The 17148-nt window shown below is 39.5% G+C and overlaps 1 protein-coding gene and 1 long non-coding RNA gene across 14 annotated transcripts in view; one reads left to right on the top strand and one right to left on the bottom strand.

The window, feature by feature from the left end:
* LOC310677591 overlaps positions 1 to 5584 on the bottom strand; it is a 49176-nt gene extending 43592 nt beyond the window's left edge. Inside the window, exon 1 of the long non-coding RNA XR_014511310.1 lies at positions 5429 to 5584. This is a non-coding gene — a long non-coding RNA (uncharacterized lncRNA). The remainder of the gene's footprint in view (positions 1 to 5428) is intronic.
* KAT6B (lysine acetyltransferase 6B) overlaps positions 1 to 17148 on the top strand; it is an 85172-nt gene that overhangs the window by 59993 nt on the left and 8031 nt on the right. For all 13 annotated transcript variants that reach the window (XM_083440252.1, XM_083440249.1, XM_083440240.1 and 10 more), the window contains 4 exons: positions 11547 to 11778; positions 12891 to 13050; positions 14518 to 14823; positions 16321 to 16621. In XM_083440252.1, the coding sequence (XP_083296378.1) occupies positions 11547 to 11778; positions 12891 to 13050; positions 14518 to 14823; positions 16321 to 16621 (999 nt within the window). The remainder of the gene's footprint in view (positions 1 to 11546; positions 11779 to 12890; positions 13051 to 14517; positions 14824 to 16320; positions 16622 to 17148) is intronic.

The following is a 17148-nucleotide window of genomic DNA, read 5'->3' as shown; positions in this document are numbered from 1 at the left end:
GGGAGGGGACAGCTGGCTGGGCCAGGGAAGTGATTAACTTGTGGTCTACTAAGACCCCTAGATCCTTTTCACATGTACTACTGGCAATCTAGGTGTCCTCCATCTTACATTTGTGCAGCTGGATCTTCCTAAGTGTAGAACCTTACGTTTGTCCCTGTTGAAATTCATTTTGTTTGTTTTGGTATGATAAAGTTTTTAAAAAGTTGATTTCTTTAGTGCTTGGGAGGGTAGGAGCAGCTACCTCTAAATTGTAGACAATGAGCCATCATTATTTATTTCATTGCTTTTCAGCATGGAAAAAGGACCCCTTCTGGGGACAATCACTTGCATTCATTGGGATTTATCTCAAGCCTTTCTGCTTTGTGTCATGTTTCCAGATCTGCCTTTTATTTGTGAACTTCTATTTCACCACGAAAAGCACATCTCTCAAAATTAGCTAGCACAATCCAGAATTAGGGTGGACGTACCAATGCACAGAAGTGGAATACCCCAGGCTAGAGTGCAGACACTATTGAAATAAAGTATTTCATACCAATGCATCTCTTCAGAATGATAAAAGTGTGTGATGCAGCAGCTTGAACACTTTGTGATCAAATGCGTTAATGAGAGGCTAAAATCTTTTGAAGGATGATGGGGAGCACTTTACTAATTACAACATACTCTAGTTTTTCAAAAGTTCATTCTATATTTGTTACCTTATAGAATACATCTGGCTGCTAAAAACCCTTCCCCACCTTCCCACCACCCACTTTATCACTAATTTTTTAATGTTCCAACAGCAGAAACACTAATGAAAGAGGGATACAGATATCCTGTTGAGAGATTGGTATTTAACTGCGTATTTGTACAGGGGGCAAGCATTGCTCATGTGTTTCAAATTTAGACGCAACCTCTAGTTTGTCAAATATAGCCACTGGTGAAGTTGATACAGTAGGATTTCACCTGTAACAATAGAGTCTCCAACTTGATTGGAGAGTTTGAGTGTCCCCAACCAGTGTCATCAGTTTTGTGCTTAGGTCATAATTGCTTCAGGTCTGTCTTAGTGATGGGGCATGCTCTGTATCAGAACAGATGGGAACATGTGGAGTGATTTGCTGGATCAGAACTCCCACCTGTGACTAGTCAGATCACTATCTTGATCCATTTCAGGCTGCTTACAGGTCTAGTTTCAGAAACAAATCAGTCTTGGATTACCTTTTATCAGGGGAGGGACAAGGGGGTGTATGACCTTGTTGCTCTTATTTAATCTCTCAGCAGTTTTTGATGCCATCAGCCATGGTATCTTCCTGGACCAGATCTGTGGTATGGACAGTACAGTACTTCAGTGGTTGCATTTCTGCCTACAGGCCTGTTTACAGAGAGAGGCATTGGGTGACCGGCGTTGCTCACCTGGCATTTTCACTATGGGAGCACATAAGAGTGCTATCTTCTGTGATGCTTTTTAACATCTACTTGGGAGCCGTGATTAGGAGATTTGGAGCAAGGTGTCGCCAGTATGCCGATGACTCAGCTCTATTTCTCTAACATCCGAATCAGGTGAGGCCGGGCGCTCCTGGATCAGTGTCTGGAGTCAGTGATGGGCTGGATGAGGGCCATTAAACTGAAGCTGAATCCAGGCAAGATGGAAGCCCTGTGGATGAGCGGTTCCCAAGTTCAGGAAATAGGCCAGTTGTCTGTCCTTGATGGGGTTGCACTTTCTCTGAAGGAGCAGGTATGTAGCTTGGGAGTACTCCTAGATTGTCCACAGTGGCCAGGAGTGTTTTCTCCTAGTTTGGGCTGGTACACCAGCTACAACAGTTCCTGTACAAGAATAGCTTGTCACAGTGTGCAGGCCTTGTTAGAATGAACTAACGCAATGAGTTCTACATAGAGCTGTCCTTGATGAAGGTGGTGAATGCTGCAACCCAACCTTTGGCTTGAACAACTCCACATCAGCATATTACACTGGTGCTGCCTGGAACCTGGAAGGAAGCTTTCATAATTCTGATATCAAAACAAGATCAAGATAGATCAAGTGTAAAAAACTATAGACCAATCTCATTACTTAATGTGGATTACAAAATTTTTGCTAATATTTTGGCCAACAGGTTGAAGAAGGTATTAACAGATTACAGCCATAAGGACCAGGCAGGATTCCTGCCTGGAAGGCATATGACAGATAATATTAGGAATATAATTGATCTATTGGAAAGATTGGAAGTTTAAAAAAACAGTAAAGCGATGTTAATGTTCATTGATGCAGAGAAGGCCTTCGTTAATGTGTCCTGGAGTTTCATGAAAAAGAATTTAGAAAGTATTGGGGTTGGACAAGACTTTATAAATGGTATTAATGCGATCTATTTTGAACAAAAGGCAAAAATTATAGTTAATAATGTGGTTTCAGAAGAAATTAGAATTGAAAAAGGAACCAGGCAAGAAGGCCCACTTCCCCCTCTGCTTTTTATAACGGTGCTGGAGGTTTTGCTAAGTATGCTAAGGAAGGAGGAAGAAGTTAAAGGTATAACAGTAGGATCTAAACAATATAAGTTAAAAGCCTTTGCGGACAATTTAGTGCTAACATTACAAGATCCAGACTCCAGTGCAGTAAAAGCACTGGAGCTGATTCACGAGTTCGGGCAAGTAGCAGGATTTAAGTTAAACAAGAGCAAAACCAAAGTAATCAGGGGGGAAATTAGATATTGAGGAGAGAAATATTCTTCAAGAAAAGTCTGGCCTAGTTTTTTTAAAAAAGTACTTGGTGAATTTATCGGTGAAAAATTTGAATTTATATAAAGATAATTATGAGAAATTATGGAAATAAATTAAGAGAGATCTGGAGATTTAGTCAAAGTTAAAATTGTCATTAATGGGCCGATTATCGGTGGTTAAGATGAATGTATTGCCAAAGATGATGTTTTTATTTCAAGCCTTACCAATTAATGATAATGTTAAATATTTTAAAGAATGGCAGAAAGCATTGTTAGAATTTATCTGGCAGGGGGGAAAACCCAGAATTAAATACAAATTACTTACAGATTTTCCCTGCCAGACCTGAAGATATACTTTGAAGCAGCAGCTTTCTGCTGGATTAAGGAATGGATTCAACTAGACAATGTTGATGTTGTAGATTTAGAGGGATTTGATAATATATTTGGTTGGCATGCATATTTATGGTATGATAAGATAAATGCCCATAAAGGTTTCAAAAACCATGTAATTAGAAAATCACTATATAATGTTTGGATAAGATATAAAGATCTCCTAGAAAGAAAAACACCCAGATGGCTTTCGCCAATAGAAGCAAAGGTCCAGAAAAAGTTAAATATGGAGAGTAAATGGCTGAGATATTCTGATTTATTGTTGGAGGATAATGAAGGATTTAAATTAACATCATTTGATCAAGTTAAAGATAAATTGGATTGGCTACAATATTATCAGATCAATGAAATGTATAAGCTTGATAAGAAAAATGGTTTTGCAATGGAAAAAACCAAATTGGAAACGGAGTTGCTAGATACCAATGTTAAAAACCTATCTAAGATGTATAACTTATTGTTGGAGTGACATACAAAGGATGAACAAGTGAAATCTGTGATGATAGATTGGGCAAGAGATTTTGGACACAATATAATGATGGAAGATTGGGAAAGGTTGTGGAAGAAAGGGGTTAAGTTTACTGCCTGCACTGTATTAAAAGAAAATATTATGAAAATGATGTACAGATGGTACTTAACCCCAGTAAAATTAGCAAAGATTTATCTTAGGAGTGATAATTTATGTTGGAAATGTAAAGAAAAAGAAGGTACCTTTTATCATATGTGCTGGACATGTCTTAAAGTGAAAGACTTCTGGGAAAAGATTTATAATGAATTGAAAAAAAATGTTGAAATATACATTTATTAAGAAACCAGAAGCCTTTCTACTTGGAGTAATAGGACTGGAATTGCCCAACAAGGCTGTTAGATTGTTTTTGTATGCCACAACTGCAGCAAGAATTTTATTAGCCAAAAATTGGAAAATGTAAGAAAGACCAACAATAGAAGAATGGCAGATGAAGATGTTGGACTTTTTGGAGCTGGCCGACCTTACTGGGAGAATCCGCGATCAGAAAGAAGAGGAACACCAAGAACAATGGAAGAAATTTAATGACTATTTAGCTAAATATTGTAATATAAGAGAAGTAGAAGCTACTTGAAAGTACCAACTAGGCTTAGGAATAGAGTATGATTAAAAAACATTATGGACCTAAAAATTATGAAAAGAAGTAAAGATAGTAATTGGAAGGAGTTAATTTTCTTAGAAAGAAGATATTGGAAAACTTACAAGGGGATACAATGAAATTCAGTTAGGGGGGATTTGAGGAAGTCAGTTAACAATGAAAACTAAATTGGATATTAGAAGGATTTTTAAATCTTTTTTCTCTTTTTCTTTTTAGTATATTTGTTATAAATTTGGAAAATTTATAAAAAAAAATTGGGGGGAACATATTACACTGTGTCATGGTATTGATGGAGAATGAAGGAGAGGAGGAGAGACAGACAGAGGAAGGGGGCAGGAAGTGGCGGTGGAGGAAAGAAGGGAAAGCCAGGAGGAGGGACGGCTCACAGATGTTGGACCAGACCCTCAACACCGCACAGGAAGTTCTGGCACAGACAGTGAAACAATGCCTGTTCCGTCTGCCAAGGAAAGGAGAGTGTTAAAGAGGAGGGGACAGAGACATCACATGAAAATTCCACATCTTTTCTGTTGGAGAAAGGGCGGGCATAAGGCACTCCAAGAATCTGAGCCGGAGGATTCGGATGCATGATTGTAACGTGCTGCTTGTACATATGTAAAATAAAGACTGTATATATGTATCTCTGAGTGAGCAGAGGCATTTCTTGCGGAGAGCGTTCACAAGCCATCACACACTGGTGCTGAAAGCTCTGCACTGGCTGCCTGTATATTACTGAGCTAAGTTCAAGATAATTGCTCTTAGTGTATGAAGCCCTGTGTATGAAGTGCATGAATAGTGTATGAAGAACAGGCTGCCTCCACATACATCATTTTATTTGTATACTGCCTCCCCGTAGTTAAAACCAGGCTCAAGACAGCTTACAACATGGACAAAATTACATAGTTACAAATAAAACAAAAATCGTCACAAATAATAAATAAAACCCATAAAAAAGTACACAGCCAAATCATAACAAGATCAAACAATAAAGATACCATTTTTTAAAAAAAAAAAAATACAGCGACAAAACCCAAACTATGCCCCAACCCAAGATTCTGTTGAGCTGCCTCAGTGTTTGTTGCTGGAGTCAGTCAAGGGCCCACCATCCCAGGCTGGATTGGGAAAGGCCTGCAAAGGAGGTGTGGTGTTTGCCCGTTCGTTTGAAAATGTCTGTACAGGGGGAGAGAAAGGGTTAACAGGTAGACCAATAGAAAAGCCAGAGGCGGGGCCTACCTGTTCATAAAAGGGCTTAGCCGGAGGTTTGGGTTGGTTGGTTTGGGTTGGTTGGTTGGTTGGTTGGTTGGAAAAGGCAGTTGGGAAAGCAGTTGGCAGACAGATGGAATTAGAGAGACAGTGCAGTTGGTTCTTGTGTGAGGGGAGGTAGAAGAGTAAGAGATAGGATAAAAATAAGACTAAGAAGGCAAAGAGTAACGACGTTTTGAATGCAGTTCAAGTTTGTGTTTCCAATAAACTACACTCTTCTTTGTTAACTTAAGATCCTGACTGAGGCTAAGTGATTTACTGGGGAAGACCTGGTTGGTGGCAGTGGATTAGCGGTGGACAGGTCAATAGTCCGTGAGACGACCGGGGCTCCATACAGACGCCACAGGAGGTCTTTCAGGACTCACTCAGTGACTGCCTTGTCCCTTATACCAGACCACTGTGGGCATCAAAAGAAGCCCTCTTGACCATCCTGTGGGAGCCACATGTTCGTTTATCTTCTGCTTGAGTCGAGTCTTGCAGTATTTTGGACAGTTTATTCCTATTGAGATTAGATGAGCACTAGCAATTCTGATCTTTTGTCATCTGTTAAAAACATTTTTGCTTTCATCAAGCATTTTTAGAGAATTGATTCAGTTCATTGTTTGTCATTTGGTGCTGTATTTTATGATTTTATTGTCCTTGGTAACTCCACCACAATACTTCTCTTAGGAGTTGGCAGTTTATAGATATAAATAAAGCTCAAGAACATGAAAGTTTCATTCAGAACCAATACACCACTCTATTTGTTTGATCCTCTTTAGCTCTTTCCAGACAAAACACGAGCTGTAACCAAGGCTTACAACTCATTTGCCCAGGTTCAGACTATGGCTTAGCTCATGAAATCACAGAAATAAAATCACTTCCATGGATCTGTACTTGAGTGTTGTATGTGTTGTTTTATGATATCATAAATATTGTCCTAATGTAATAGGAGACATACTTTCTTATGCTTGGTGTATAGGCGTCTCAATTTCATGTAAAGTACTGCAAACACCAATATGAACATTGAACATTCATATACACCCCTTCTAAAGAACTTTTTCGGTTTTTATATAAAACTTTGCAGTTGTCAAAACACATTTAGATCCAGTGGCACCCCTTGTCATGTAGGTCTTAAAGAACTTGTTGCTTTTTAAAGACAACATTGAATCCAGTTGGTTCATTAGGGCAGCCAATCACTTTTCAGTCATGGGTGGCTGATATTTGTGAATAGTGTACAATTGCCTTGATGAACCAACTGGCCTGTGATTGTCATTCTTAAAGATACATGGCTAATTGGTACATCCAGATAGTCGGCAGTTACAGAACCAACAAAGGTTTCTATCTATGCTGGTTAGACTGTCACGTGAGAAGAAAGAAGCCATGCTTTTGGAATTGCTGTTGTCTGCTACCAATTATAAATCTTAAGGTAATGACCGGCCTACTCTTTTTGTGTTTTATGGTTAAAAATATGCAGCCATTTTCCCTACATGCCTATCTGTGCTTCTACCACTCTTTTGCCCCTACTCCAAGACAGGAAACATAAATGAGGGTCTTAGTGGTTGATCCTGGGAAATAGTTTCTTACTGAAATCAAGAGTTATGTTGTGTTTATGTGTCAGATGCTGGATAAAGGAAGGCTTTTCCCATTGAATGGGTGCTAATGGTCACAAACATTGCAGCTTGCCAGAGAGAATGATTCCCCCTCTCTTTCCCATCCCTGTGTTATTCTGAAGGGTTCTCCTAGCTCCCCCCCCCCCAACCATTTTTTTGGAGGGTGCGTGTGTGGAAGATCCATTGTGCAAACAGATGTCTTTGTCCAGGGCTTCTGCTGATGGGGGCTGATGGCAATTTCCCCCAGAGACTTGATTTTTCCATACAGGCTTTTTTTGGTGAAATGTGGGACATTTTAACAGCTGTATGCAAATATTTTGATAGTTTTAGCCCTGGGAATAGAAATGGGCCAGGGCAGGGTATATCTAGCTAGTTTTGAAGTATAATAAACTGGATGTTATATACCATTTTTAAGTTAGTATTTTGCAGAAAGTCTGCATTGTTTATCTGCTTATGTAGATTCCAGAAGGATTTTATCGCAGATTAAAAAGTTAATGATAGTAAATTGAGCTGTCCACAATAGTTGCATTAATGAGTTTTCTTCAATTTTGTTCCATTCTAGCCATAGTGCTTCTTTTCTAATTGACTAATCCACATGATGAATGAAATGAAATGCAGTATATGGGAGGGTATGGAGTTCACTGCATGCTTTGTGAGCATGGAAGCCCTAGATCTTATTCTTGCACTATTGAAGCATTCTGGATGACAGAACAGGTTGAAGCCTTTGTCTGAGATCTCGGAGGGCTGAAATTGAGACCCACAGCTCCCTTCTCCACCCCAGTCTGTCAGCTTTGATAGTACAGAGCTTAATTGATCTATTGGTTTGATGAAATTCCTTTACATATGCTAGATTAGTATGACAAAACTAGGAATTCCATGGTGACCTGGATTGAGCTTTCTAATTAAGATAGGTGATCGGGCTAGATTGCTAAATGTTTGTTCCTCTGGCTAACAGCTTGATTACAGACTTTAAAAATACATAGACCTGGCAGTCTTGGTCTAATGCCATATATTCCTTTGAAGAGAAGGCACCAGCTTCATTTTGTCTTGTAACAAGCAATTGTATCTAACAGTTGTCTGCTGCAGACATAATACTGTGCTCATTAAAACACAGCCGGCTTGGCTATTCTCCAATTAGGCTATAGATTCTCAAGGAATCCTATAGGATTAAGGATATCCACTGCTTAGACAAGATGGATATTACAGCATTGGAGTGATCTATTTAACAGGGACATGTTGTACTTATTTCAGATACTTCAGGATAAATACACGAGCATCCAAGATCAATGTTTTTTATTTACCTGCAACTTAGATCAATTATTTGGAATCTTTTTGGTAAGTTTAACTTAATGGATGTAACTTCAATCACACAACCAATTAACTAATGTATGCTGTAAGTAAATTGAGCCTTGTAGTTAATGTGTTGTTGCTTTCCGCGTACTTAGGTTGACATTTGTGAAGTTGCAAGTGCCAGAGAAGAAGCTGCCTTCCTCTGTAAGAGCAGAAAGTCACAAAATGTTGTGGTACTTTGTTGTACTGTGAGCTTCGGAAAGATTACTCCTACCTTCCTTTATAGGTCCATAGTAACTCTCTAAGCCCCAAGGTAGGAAGGTGGTGAATTTTGTCCAAAAGAATGCTACAGGCCAGAGTGCAAATTTGGGTAGCAGTTTATAGTCTACAGAATTTCAGAGTTATTTTGAAGCAGGTTATATATCCTTTAAGCAGTAAAGTTCAAACTTTACACCTTCAGGGAACAATTTCTACATTGACTTTTCTGCAGCACACCCCTTGTACATTGCAGAGGATTATGAGACATGTTTTAGTTCATGCAGATAATGTTGGGCACCGGCCAAGCCTCTTGGGCCTCACTGTTTGGCTCATGTGAACTGGGTGTGCCCTCAAACTCTCTCAGCTTTCCTGAAGCTGTGCACTAGAAGGGAAGATTGGGAGCAGTGGGCATATCCTGCTTTCTTACTGAAAATAATGTTTCTTTGAAGAACCCCAAAAGTTCCAAGGAACCCCAGGACTCCCCAGAAAACAGCTTGAACAGTTTCCCATTCGGTGTGCCATTTTTAATAAACGCTCCTGTTAGCAAGCTGTTGCTCATGTTAGAAAACTATAATAGGTCTTGAAAGTATTAGCTCTTTGAATTTTTGTTGCATCTCTAAAAGTCAGGAACTTGAGCCCATAAATATATAGAACACATCAGTTGTCTGTATGATGCTGTATCTCCAGTAGTAGATATTTTCATATTGCTGGAAGTTAGTGTAGCTTGGTGGCTAAAGTGATGGAGGGAATCTCTGATTTGAGTCTCACTTGGTTGCCCTAGTCAACCCACTGTCTCAGCCTCATTCCAACATCTGTCATATGGGGGAAATAATGCTGATTTATTTTACAGGCTTATAAGAATTACAGCACAATAATTCATGTGAAGTGCTATGTAAATGTTGAGTGTAACAAGCCAGCATTCTGAGAGATGTCACACTTCTTGTTCAAACATCAGATTTGTTTGATAAATAGAAACAAAATCTGTTTGTCAGGAGAAGGGGTCTGTCTATATGGGTCCACAAACTGAGCTTTACCCTGCACATATACTTGAATTGTTGTTTGTTGTACATACATAAAGAGTTCCTAGTTCAAAAAGTCAAGTGACAATATTAGAAGTTGACAGGGAAGAGAACCTTGATGCCTAAATTGTACAGAGATTTAATCTACACCATGATGAAGACTTTAAAATACTAGGAAGCTGTAATTATTTATTAGCTCTTTCATTGGATACTCCAACATGGTTGCCCAGAAAAAAATACTTGCCTGGTGTTAGTGCTAACAGCAGAGTTCATATTATAAAAATACTATTAGTGTTGTGTGTATGTCATTATCTTTGCTCTGTTTTTATACTTAAGCTTCTTCATATTCTGAAGATTTTAACAGGTGTATTGACATTAACATTCAGAGAAATACTTGTGATTACTGCTTCCTTGTTTTGATAAATTTGGATTTTAGAAACTAAATGATGGTAAAGGTATGTTTTTGTAAACAAACAGTTTTTTTATAGCTGTAGCTATGGATACATTTTAACACCCCTGAGTTGCTTGTTACATTTCATTAGAAAGAACATGTAGGACAGAGAGATCAATAGGATTATCTTGGATTCCCTGTTGACGCCCTGCTTGAATTAAACCAAAAAGGTTTTTTGTGTGTGTGTTGAATTCCCTCCCTAAAATTATTTTTCCATCTGGTCAAAAATAAAAATTCAGATGTGAATGTTCAGGACATCCTCCTGTGTATCTATTTTGTGTAATGATTATGCTAATTTCCAGTTGGGAGAGTTCAAAATACAAATTCCTCCAATTCAGAAAGTCTCATCCCGTTTTTATCTTGGTCCAGGTCCCATTGAATTTTAATCTGGCTTGAAGTGAGGTTCCACTCTACTGCTAGCCAGCCTTCTCTACCAGTTCAACTGTTCCTTTCCAAGGAAAAACTTAGCTCTGAAAAGAGAGACGAGTGCCTCTTGGTGATGTGGGCTTCCTAGGCATGTTTTGGAAGGGAGCGTGGTATTTGTAGTTTCCTCTGCTTTCCCAATTCAATTTGGATGGAAGAGAATCTAAGACGATCCTACTGGATTAGACAAATGACCCATCTAGTCCACAGCCCTGTTCTCCCAGTGGCCAACCAGATACCTGTGGGAAACTTACAAGCAGGAGCTGAGTGCAAGAGAATTCACCCTTCCTGCAGATTCCATCAGCTGGTATTCAGAAGCTTACTGCCACTGACCAAATCCCATGCTCTCTGGCAGGAAACAATATTTCTGAGCATGCTTGAAAGCAATAGCATTCATTTAGAAATAGACCAATGCGTAATCTTCGGCGAGTTGTCCCAGTGACCAGTTACTCCTCCTTTTCTCAAAGTGAAGAGGTTGTGTTCTTCTGTTTTGCTTGAGAACGTGTATGGGGAGTAGCAGAGGAAGGGGTATGAGTGAGCTTCATCCATTTCTTAAATAAGCTTTTTTAAAAAAGCTTGAGGAAAAAATGAGTTTTGAGGCAAGCCAAGAAGAGTTCGCTCGTCAGTACAGTGGAACCTCGGTTTTCGAGCATCTCAGAAGCTGAACAATTCGGAACCCGAACGTCAAAAACCCGGAAGTAATTGCTTACGTTTTTGAATGTGCCTCAGAAATCAAAGAGCTTTCAAGGCGCGTTTTTCATTCCCCCCCCCCATTGACTTTGCAGCCAGCCCATTGATCCTCAGTTTTCGAATGTTTCGGAAGCCAAACAGTCTTGCAGAATGGATTATGTTCCAAAACCCAGGTTCCACTGTACTTTGGTATGAGAAACTTGAGAAAAATATTCTCCAATGGTCTTTGATATTGCTGTTTGCGGTGGAATACTCACTTTACTGTTGGTTTGAATGACTATTTTTTTAAAGGATGGGTTCTAAACACTTGTGGCTAATTGCATTGGTGACATATTTCTGATTTTTGCCTCCATCTCTTCTGCTAGGTTACTTACTTTCTAGAAGAGAGGGACAAGCAGGATCTCCTGAAAAGCCACTCTCTGATCTGGGTCGTGTCTCCTACTTAGCCTATTGGAAAAGTGTCGTCTTGGAATATCTCTATTGCCATCATGAGAAACAGATCAGCATCAAGGGCATGAGCCGAGCAACGGGAATGTGTCCCCATGACATTGCCACCACCCTGCAACACCACAGCATGATAGACAGAAAAGAAGAAAAGTCAGTAAACATTATTATTGCTTGAATAGCTACCTTCTGAATTGCATTTGCCAACCATGTTGCCTGCTTCCGTTTTATACATTTTGCTAGCTTTTGATCTCCCTTTTGCATATGAGAAGCCCATATGATGAGGGTTTACAGTAACAATTGTGCCTGTGGAGGGCTTTCTGGATTCAGAGAGGCTCCTTCATTGGAACTGCATAGACAGAGAGTACAGTATAGGTAAGATAAAGCCTGTTAATAAGCATAGTGTTTCTTTGAGCCATTGTGGCTTTCAAAAATGAAAAAGTGTCAGTGCAGTCAGGTGACTGCAGGAATATATTTCCACAGCCTGTTCTTTCTTTGGAATCTGTGCCCTATAACGATCCCACGTAGTGAGAGGGTAGCACTTGCCACCGTCTTCTGGGAAAGAGTCTTTACCTCCCAGCAGTATATATGTCAGGCACCAATCTGGACATGCCTCCTTACATGGAGCAGGTATTACAAGGTAGACCTTCTTCATTGGAAACCACCTTTGAGAGGAGAGGTATGCAGAGTCTTTCAATCCAGAACAGAGTAGGACATCCACGAGTTGTTTCCCTACCTCCCAGCACGCACACATATGCCCCTCATTCCCGAGCAGAGATTTGCTTTCTAGAGAAAGAAAAAGTTCAACAAGTATCTGTCCGTCCTTCCTTCCTTCCGCACCACGATTTTCAGTGTGGATATATAAAGAATGAACTGATCTTGCCAATTCATCCATCCCCCCACCCCCCACCTTCTCATTTTACTATTGGTGTTTCACCAAACCTCATGCTTGTTTGTACTAGGTAACCTGTTGTAACCTGTTTTGACCTATTCTGTCTTCTTAGAATAGTTATGCTATGATGCTTGATTCTGTGGCTATCATAATTGTCTGTGGACTTCAGGCTGTTTTATTAAGGGAAGTAATAGACTGGCATAAATGGCTTCTTTTCTATAAGCTGCCTTGAGCACACTCTCATGGAAAGGTGGCTATGCATTTAATTAATAAGCAAGCTCCCAAATCAAAACTTGTTACAACTAAACATATGCTTCCATCTGCTTTGTGTACATTTTTATATTTCTTAATATCTGATGTGTTTAAATTGTAGATTTATAGTAATTAGAAGGGAGAAACTGATTTCAAACCACATGGAGAAACTGAAAACCAACCCACGCATGAATGAAGTAGATCCAGAAAGCTTGAGGTGGACTCCTCTTTTGGTTCCTAATGCAGCAGTTTCAGAAGAAGAGAGAGAAGCTGAAAAAGAGGTAATAGGGGACACACACTAAGTCTTCTAATGTACATCCTAAACATTTAAGTGGATATGTCCAAGACAACTGGTGTAGCATATTAAGTGATAGATGTCATAGCTGCTCGTACGGCAAGCTGGGCAATGGCACAGCATGCTCTTGGGTTTATTTATATAGCTCCATTGATCTAGATAGTGCTACATAGTAGCATAAGGAAATGACAAGTTTTTACTCCAAGGAGCTTAAGATCTAAATTTAGACAACGGTGAGGAAGTGAGGCAGAGACAGTGGAAATGAACCTGTGGAGATGAATACGAGTAAATGTCATTGCACATTATGAGGCTTTATTTCAATTGGGGAGGAGGCCTTAAGGGTTAAGCCAAAAACCTCATGGAGGGAGGGAGTTTTGAGATGGGTCTTGAGTAAAGAGTGATAGAGGAACGATACCATGTAGAATTAGCATTGTGAATCTTCTAAGAAAGAGTTCTAGGCAAGAAGGAGCAGGACAAAGAATTGGCAGGGTAGTTTTGTTTTAAGAGAGTAGAAAAGTAAGGGCCAGGAAGAGAAGGATGAGGATTTAGTGCTGGGTGTGGGAAAGAATGGGAATCTTGTCTTAATAATCTGAATAATAAGAGAGTGGCGAAAGATTTTATCAGCAGAGTTGTGTATAACGGTGAGCTGTTTGGCATGCGATAAGGAAGAGCCAGAAGGAGGGAGGATGCTGTAGTCAAGGCATGAAGTGGCCAAGGTATATCCCAGAATTATAGCCAATAGGACAGAGAAAAAGTGTGTTGAATTTTCATTACTATATTATCTGGTGTGAAGGGGAATGGCTCTGACACATGATATGAGCAGCAAAGGAAGGGGAATAATCAAAATTAAACAATATTCTGTTCCTTGTTTCACAAATGGTGCTGAGATATAAAAATAGCACATTTCAAGAAGTAAAATAGTATAAGCTAGTGGACTCCAGTACTATCTATTTGTTTGGAAAAAATGCTTGAGAGAGAAGTTGTAAAGCTTGGAATTTGGAGTGTGGGTATAAAGCCTGAAAAACCTGAAAGATCAATATGGAATAGTTTTTATTCTGCCCCCTACCCCCTTCTAAAGTGTTGTTACATTCATGGACTGGAGCCAGTTGGGTACAGTGCTCAAAGGCTTATTGTGTCAATCAATTATTTTGTGTTTATGAAGTTGTTCAAAGTGATCCATGTCAGAGGGCTTGTAATGTAGTGCTAGAAGAACTAAAATCAATTTGTTGCTTCATTAATAGTGCTAAATATCCCATGAAACGCAGTCTTTTGGGATTTATTATCCTGTTTTAGAAAAACCACTAGGATGAATTGGCCTAGATGCTGTTGCTTGGGTAGCTTTCAGCACTAATCAGGGTTGACTTATTGTAACTTTTTTTAAAAAGCTGAACTAAAAGAATAACAGCTAAGCACTGTTTTGGTGACCCATTATTTTAACCTCTCTGCCCCTCAGGCTGAGCGACTGATGGAACAAGCAAGCTGCTGGGAAAAGGAAGAGCAAGAGCTGTTCTCCACTAGAGCTAATAGGCAATTGCCTGCAAAAGTGCAATCTAAAAACAAGTATCTGCGACCTCCAGAGAATATAACAGTATTAGCAGAGCGAGGGCAGTCCACTGATCTACCAAAAGAAAGCAGTGGGGAGGAAGAGGAGGAGGAGGAGGAAGAAGAGGAGGAGGAAGAAGAGGAGGGTGTGGATGGGCATCGTCAGAATTCTCCTCCAAGGCTGGCAAAGCCTCAGATGCTTGCTGTGAAGAGAAAGGTCAGTTGTTTTTTAAATTGGGGTAGACTCCACGGTTACAATGATAGTCCAAAGACTCTTAACAGGACTTTGCACAGCATGGACTTCATAGGGACGCATATGTTTTAAATAAGTAACTAAATCTCTTTGCAATAATCTATTTCACAGAAGACAAAGCACACCCAACAGCTTGAGTTGAGAACAAAACAGAAATATAGTCTGACCATTCTTTTGATCCAACATTTTTATTCTGTGATCTGATTCTGAATACCCATTTCACAGAAGCCGAGCTGATTAATTTCTCCAAATCAGCCCTAAATTCCTTTCTCTACTAGAGGGGCCAATTAAAGGAGCCCTTCTAGCACGATGGGGCTTCCCTCCTGCATGCAGCCTGAGCACCCCCTAAATCCATTTACGAGGAGATTGCAGGAGAGGAGATTGTTCCATCTGACAAGCGGACATGCTTGCACTAATTAAGCAATCATAATAGTGCAACATTGAACTCCACCTGAGGTCTTTCAGATCTGATTTTGGGGGTGGAAGCATTTACATTTCCCTTTCTGTCTTAAATGCCTTTCCTGTATGTTGTCTTAATAATTGTCATTCCATTTAGACTTTTACCAATAAAATCAAGAGCTGTATAAAAATATTGCCCTCTGCTGGTTGCCTGTAGTGTTAATTGTAATTATTGCCATTCAAATACCATATATTTGGTTTTTTTTGAAGCTTCAGTATGCTATTCTATGGCATAGTAGAATTCAGGAACACAAAAATAGGAGGTTAGGTATTAGCATTAGGATGTGTCTTATGTGTCTCACCCCAGTCCTAAATTAGCCCTGTCTGAAGAAGTATCTTCTAGTCTTGGCCATGTTCCCTCTTTTTCTTGCTAGCTAAAACTTCATGCATAGTCACACCTTTTGCATTGGGCATTAACACAAAGATAACTACCCTTTGGCCTCTTGCTCTCACACAGTAACAGTTTATAATCCTAAATTAATTCAATATCCACTAAACTGTAAACTTCGAAATAGCAAAATAACTGTCTTTAGCATACCTTTAGTTGGCTTTCAATATTTACAGTATTTAGAGAAACTTCACTGTGAATATTCAGGTTACATTTCTGTGTAATCTAAATTGTATGTGCAGCTAGAGTTAAATAGATTAGAAATATGCATTGAGGCAACTGGTATTGTTTTGGCACCAGCAGGTGGTGTTGCCTTAGTCCACATTGTTCTTCACTGTGGTATATACTGGTATTGGTGTTCTTATTCAGTAAAGTGTTTGGTGGAGATGTTAGCATTTCACAGCACATTAGAGCTGTTTTTGAGTGAATAACAGAGATTGAGATTTAAATGTAAAGAGAAATGTATGTAGAAGAGTTGGCTGGAACAGAGCCAGTGACATTTGAACTGTCATGTAGGCTGGACTGCCGTGAGTATACATCACAAAACTTGTTTGGTTTAGCAGAAAGGATGTTGGTTCTTTGCCCAACTTTCACATTTTTAACATTATTTTTAGAGACCTTTCATCTTGAAAAAGAAAAGGGGTCGTAAACGCAGAAAGATTAATAGCAGTGTTACAACGGAGACAATTTCTGAAACCACAGAAGTTTTGGATGAGCCCTTTGATAACTTGGAAGAAGAGCAGCCCATGACACAGCTGGAGCCCACTTGTGAGATAGATGGGGAAGACGATGAATCTAAACCTGGGATTCTGGAAGCGTTCCAGTGTCAGTCCGAGGAGAAGGAAGAAAATGAGCTGGAAGAGGAGGAGCAGGAGAAAGACAATCACTGTTACCAAAATGATACTCCATGCAGAGGTGAGTGCAAAATAGATTTTGTCTGCAGTTCTGTATACATAGAACTGGAAGCAAACCCCAATGAATTCAGTGGGACTTGCTTCTGAATAAACATGCATAGGATTGAGTCTTCAATTGTCTTTCACAGGCTGTTTTCACATCAGTTCAAAGGAATCAGACTTGTGATAGCTTTGGTACCATTTGTTAGCATATACTTTGCAGCTTCTTATTTAAACTGTGAAGCTCTTTTGACAAGTGACACTTGGTCCTGTGTCTTGCTTTTATTGAAATGCTGGATAGCCTCTTAAATTTTCTTTCTCCCCTTTCCTTAAACTGCAATTTAGCCATTTTAATCTGTAAGGTTCCTTTTCATATTCTGTAACCAACGCCTTTGAAATTTCTTTCAAATTGAAGAATGCTTGGTCCTGCCACTGTAGAATAAAACAGTTTTTCTTCAGTGGATGAGAGTTTGGAATATTCTCTCCCCCACTGGGTAGGGCTGGCCGACCATAATTTATATCATCTTCCAGTTATCCCAGTATTCACCA

The sequence above is a fragment of the Podarcis tiliguerta genome (assembly GCF_965153285.1).
Source record: "Podarcis tiliguerta genome assembly, chromosome: 5".
NCBI classification, from domain to species: domain Eukaryota; kingdom Metazoa; phylum Chordata; class Lepidosauria; order Squamata; family Lacertidae; genus Podarcis; species Podarcis tiliguerta.
The sequence above is the reverse complement of the archived record's forward strand: the minus strand, read 5'-3'. Positions and strand labels throughout refer to the sequence as shown.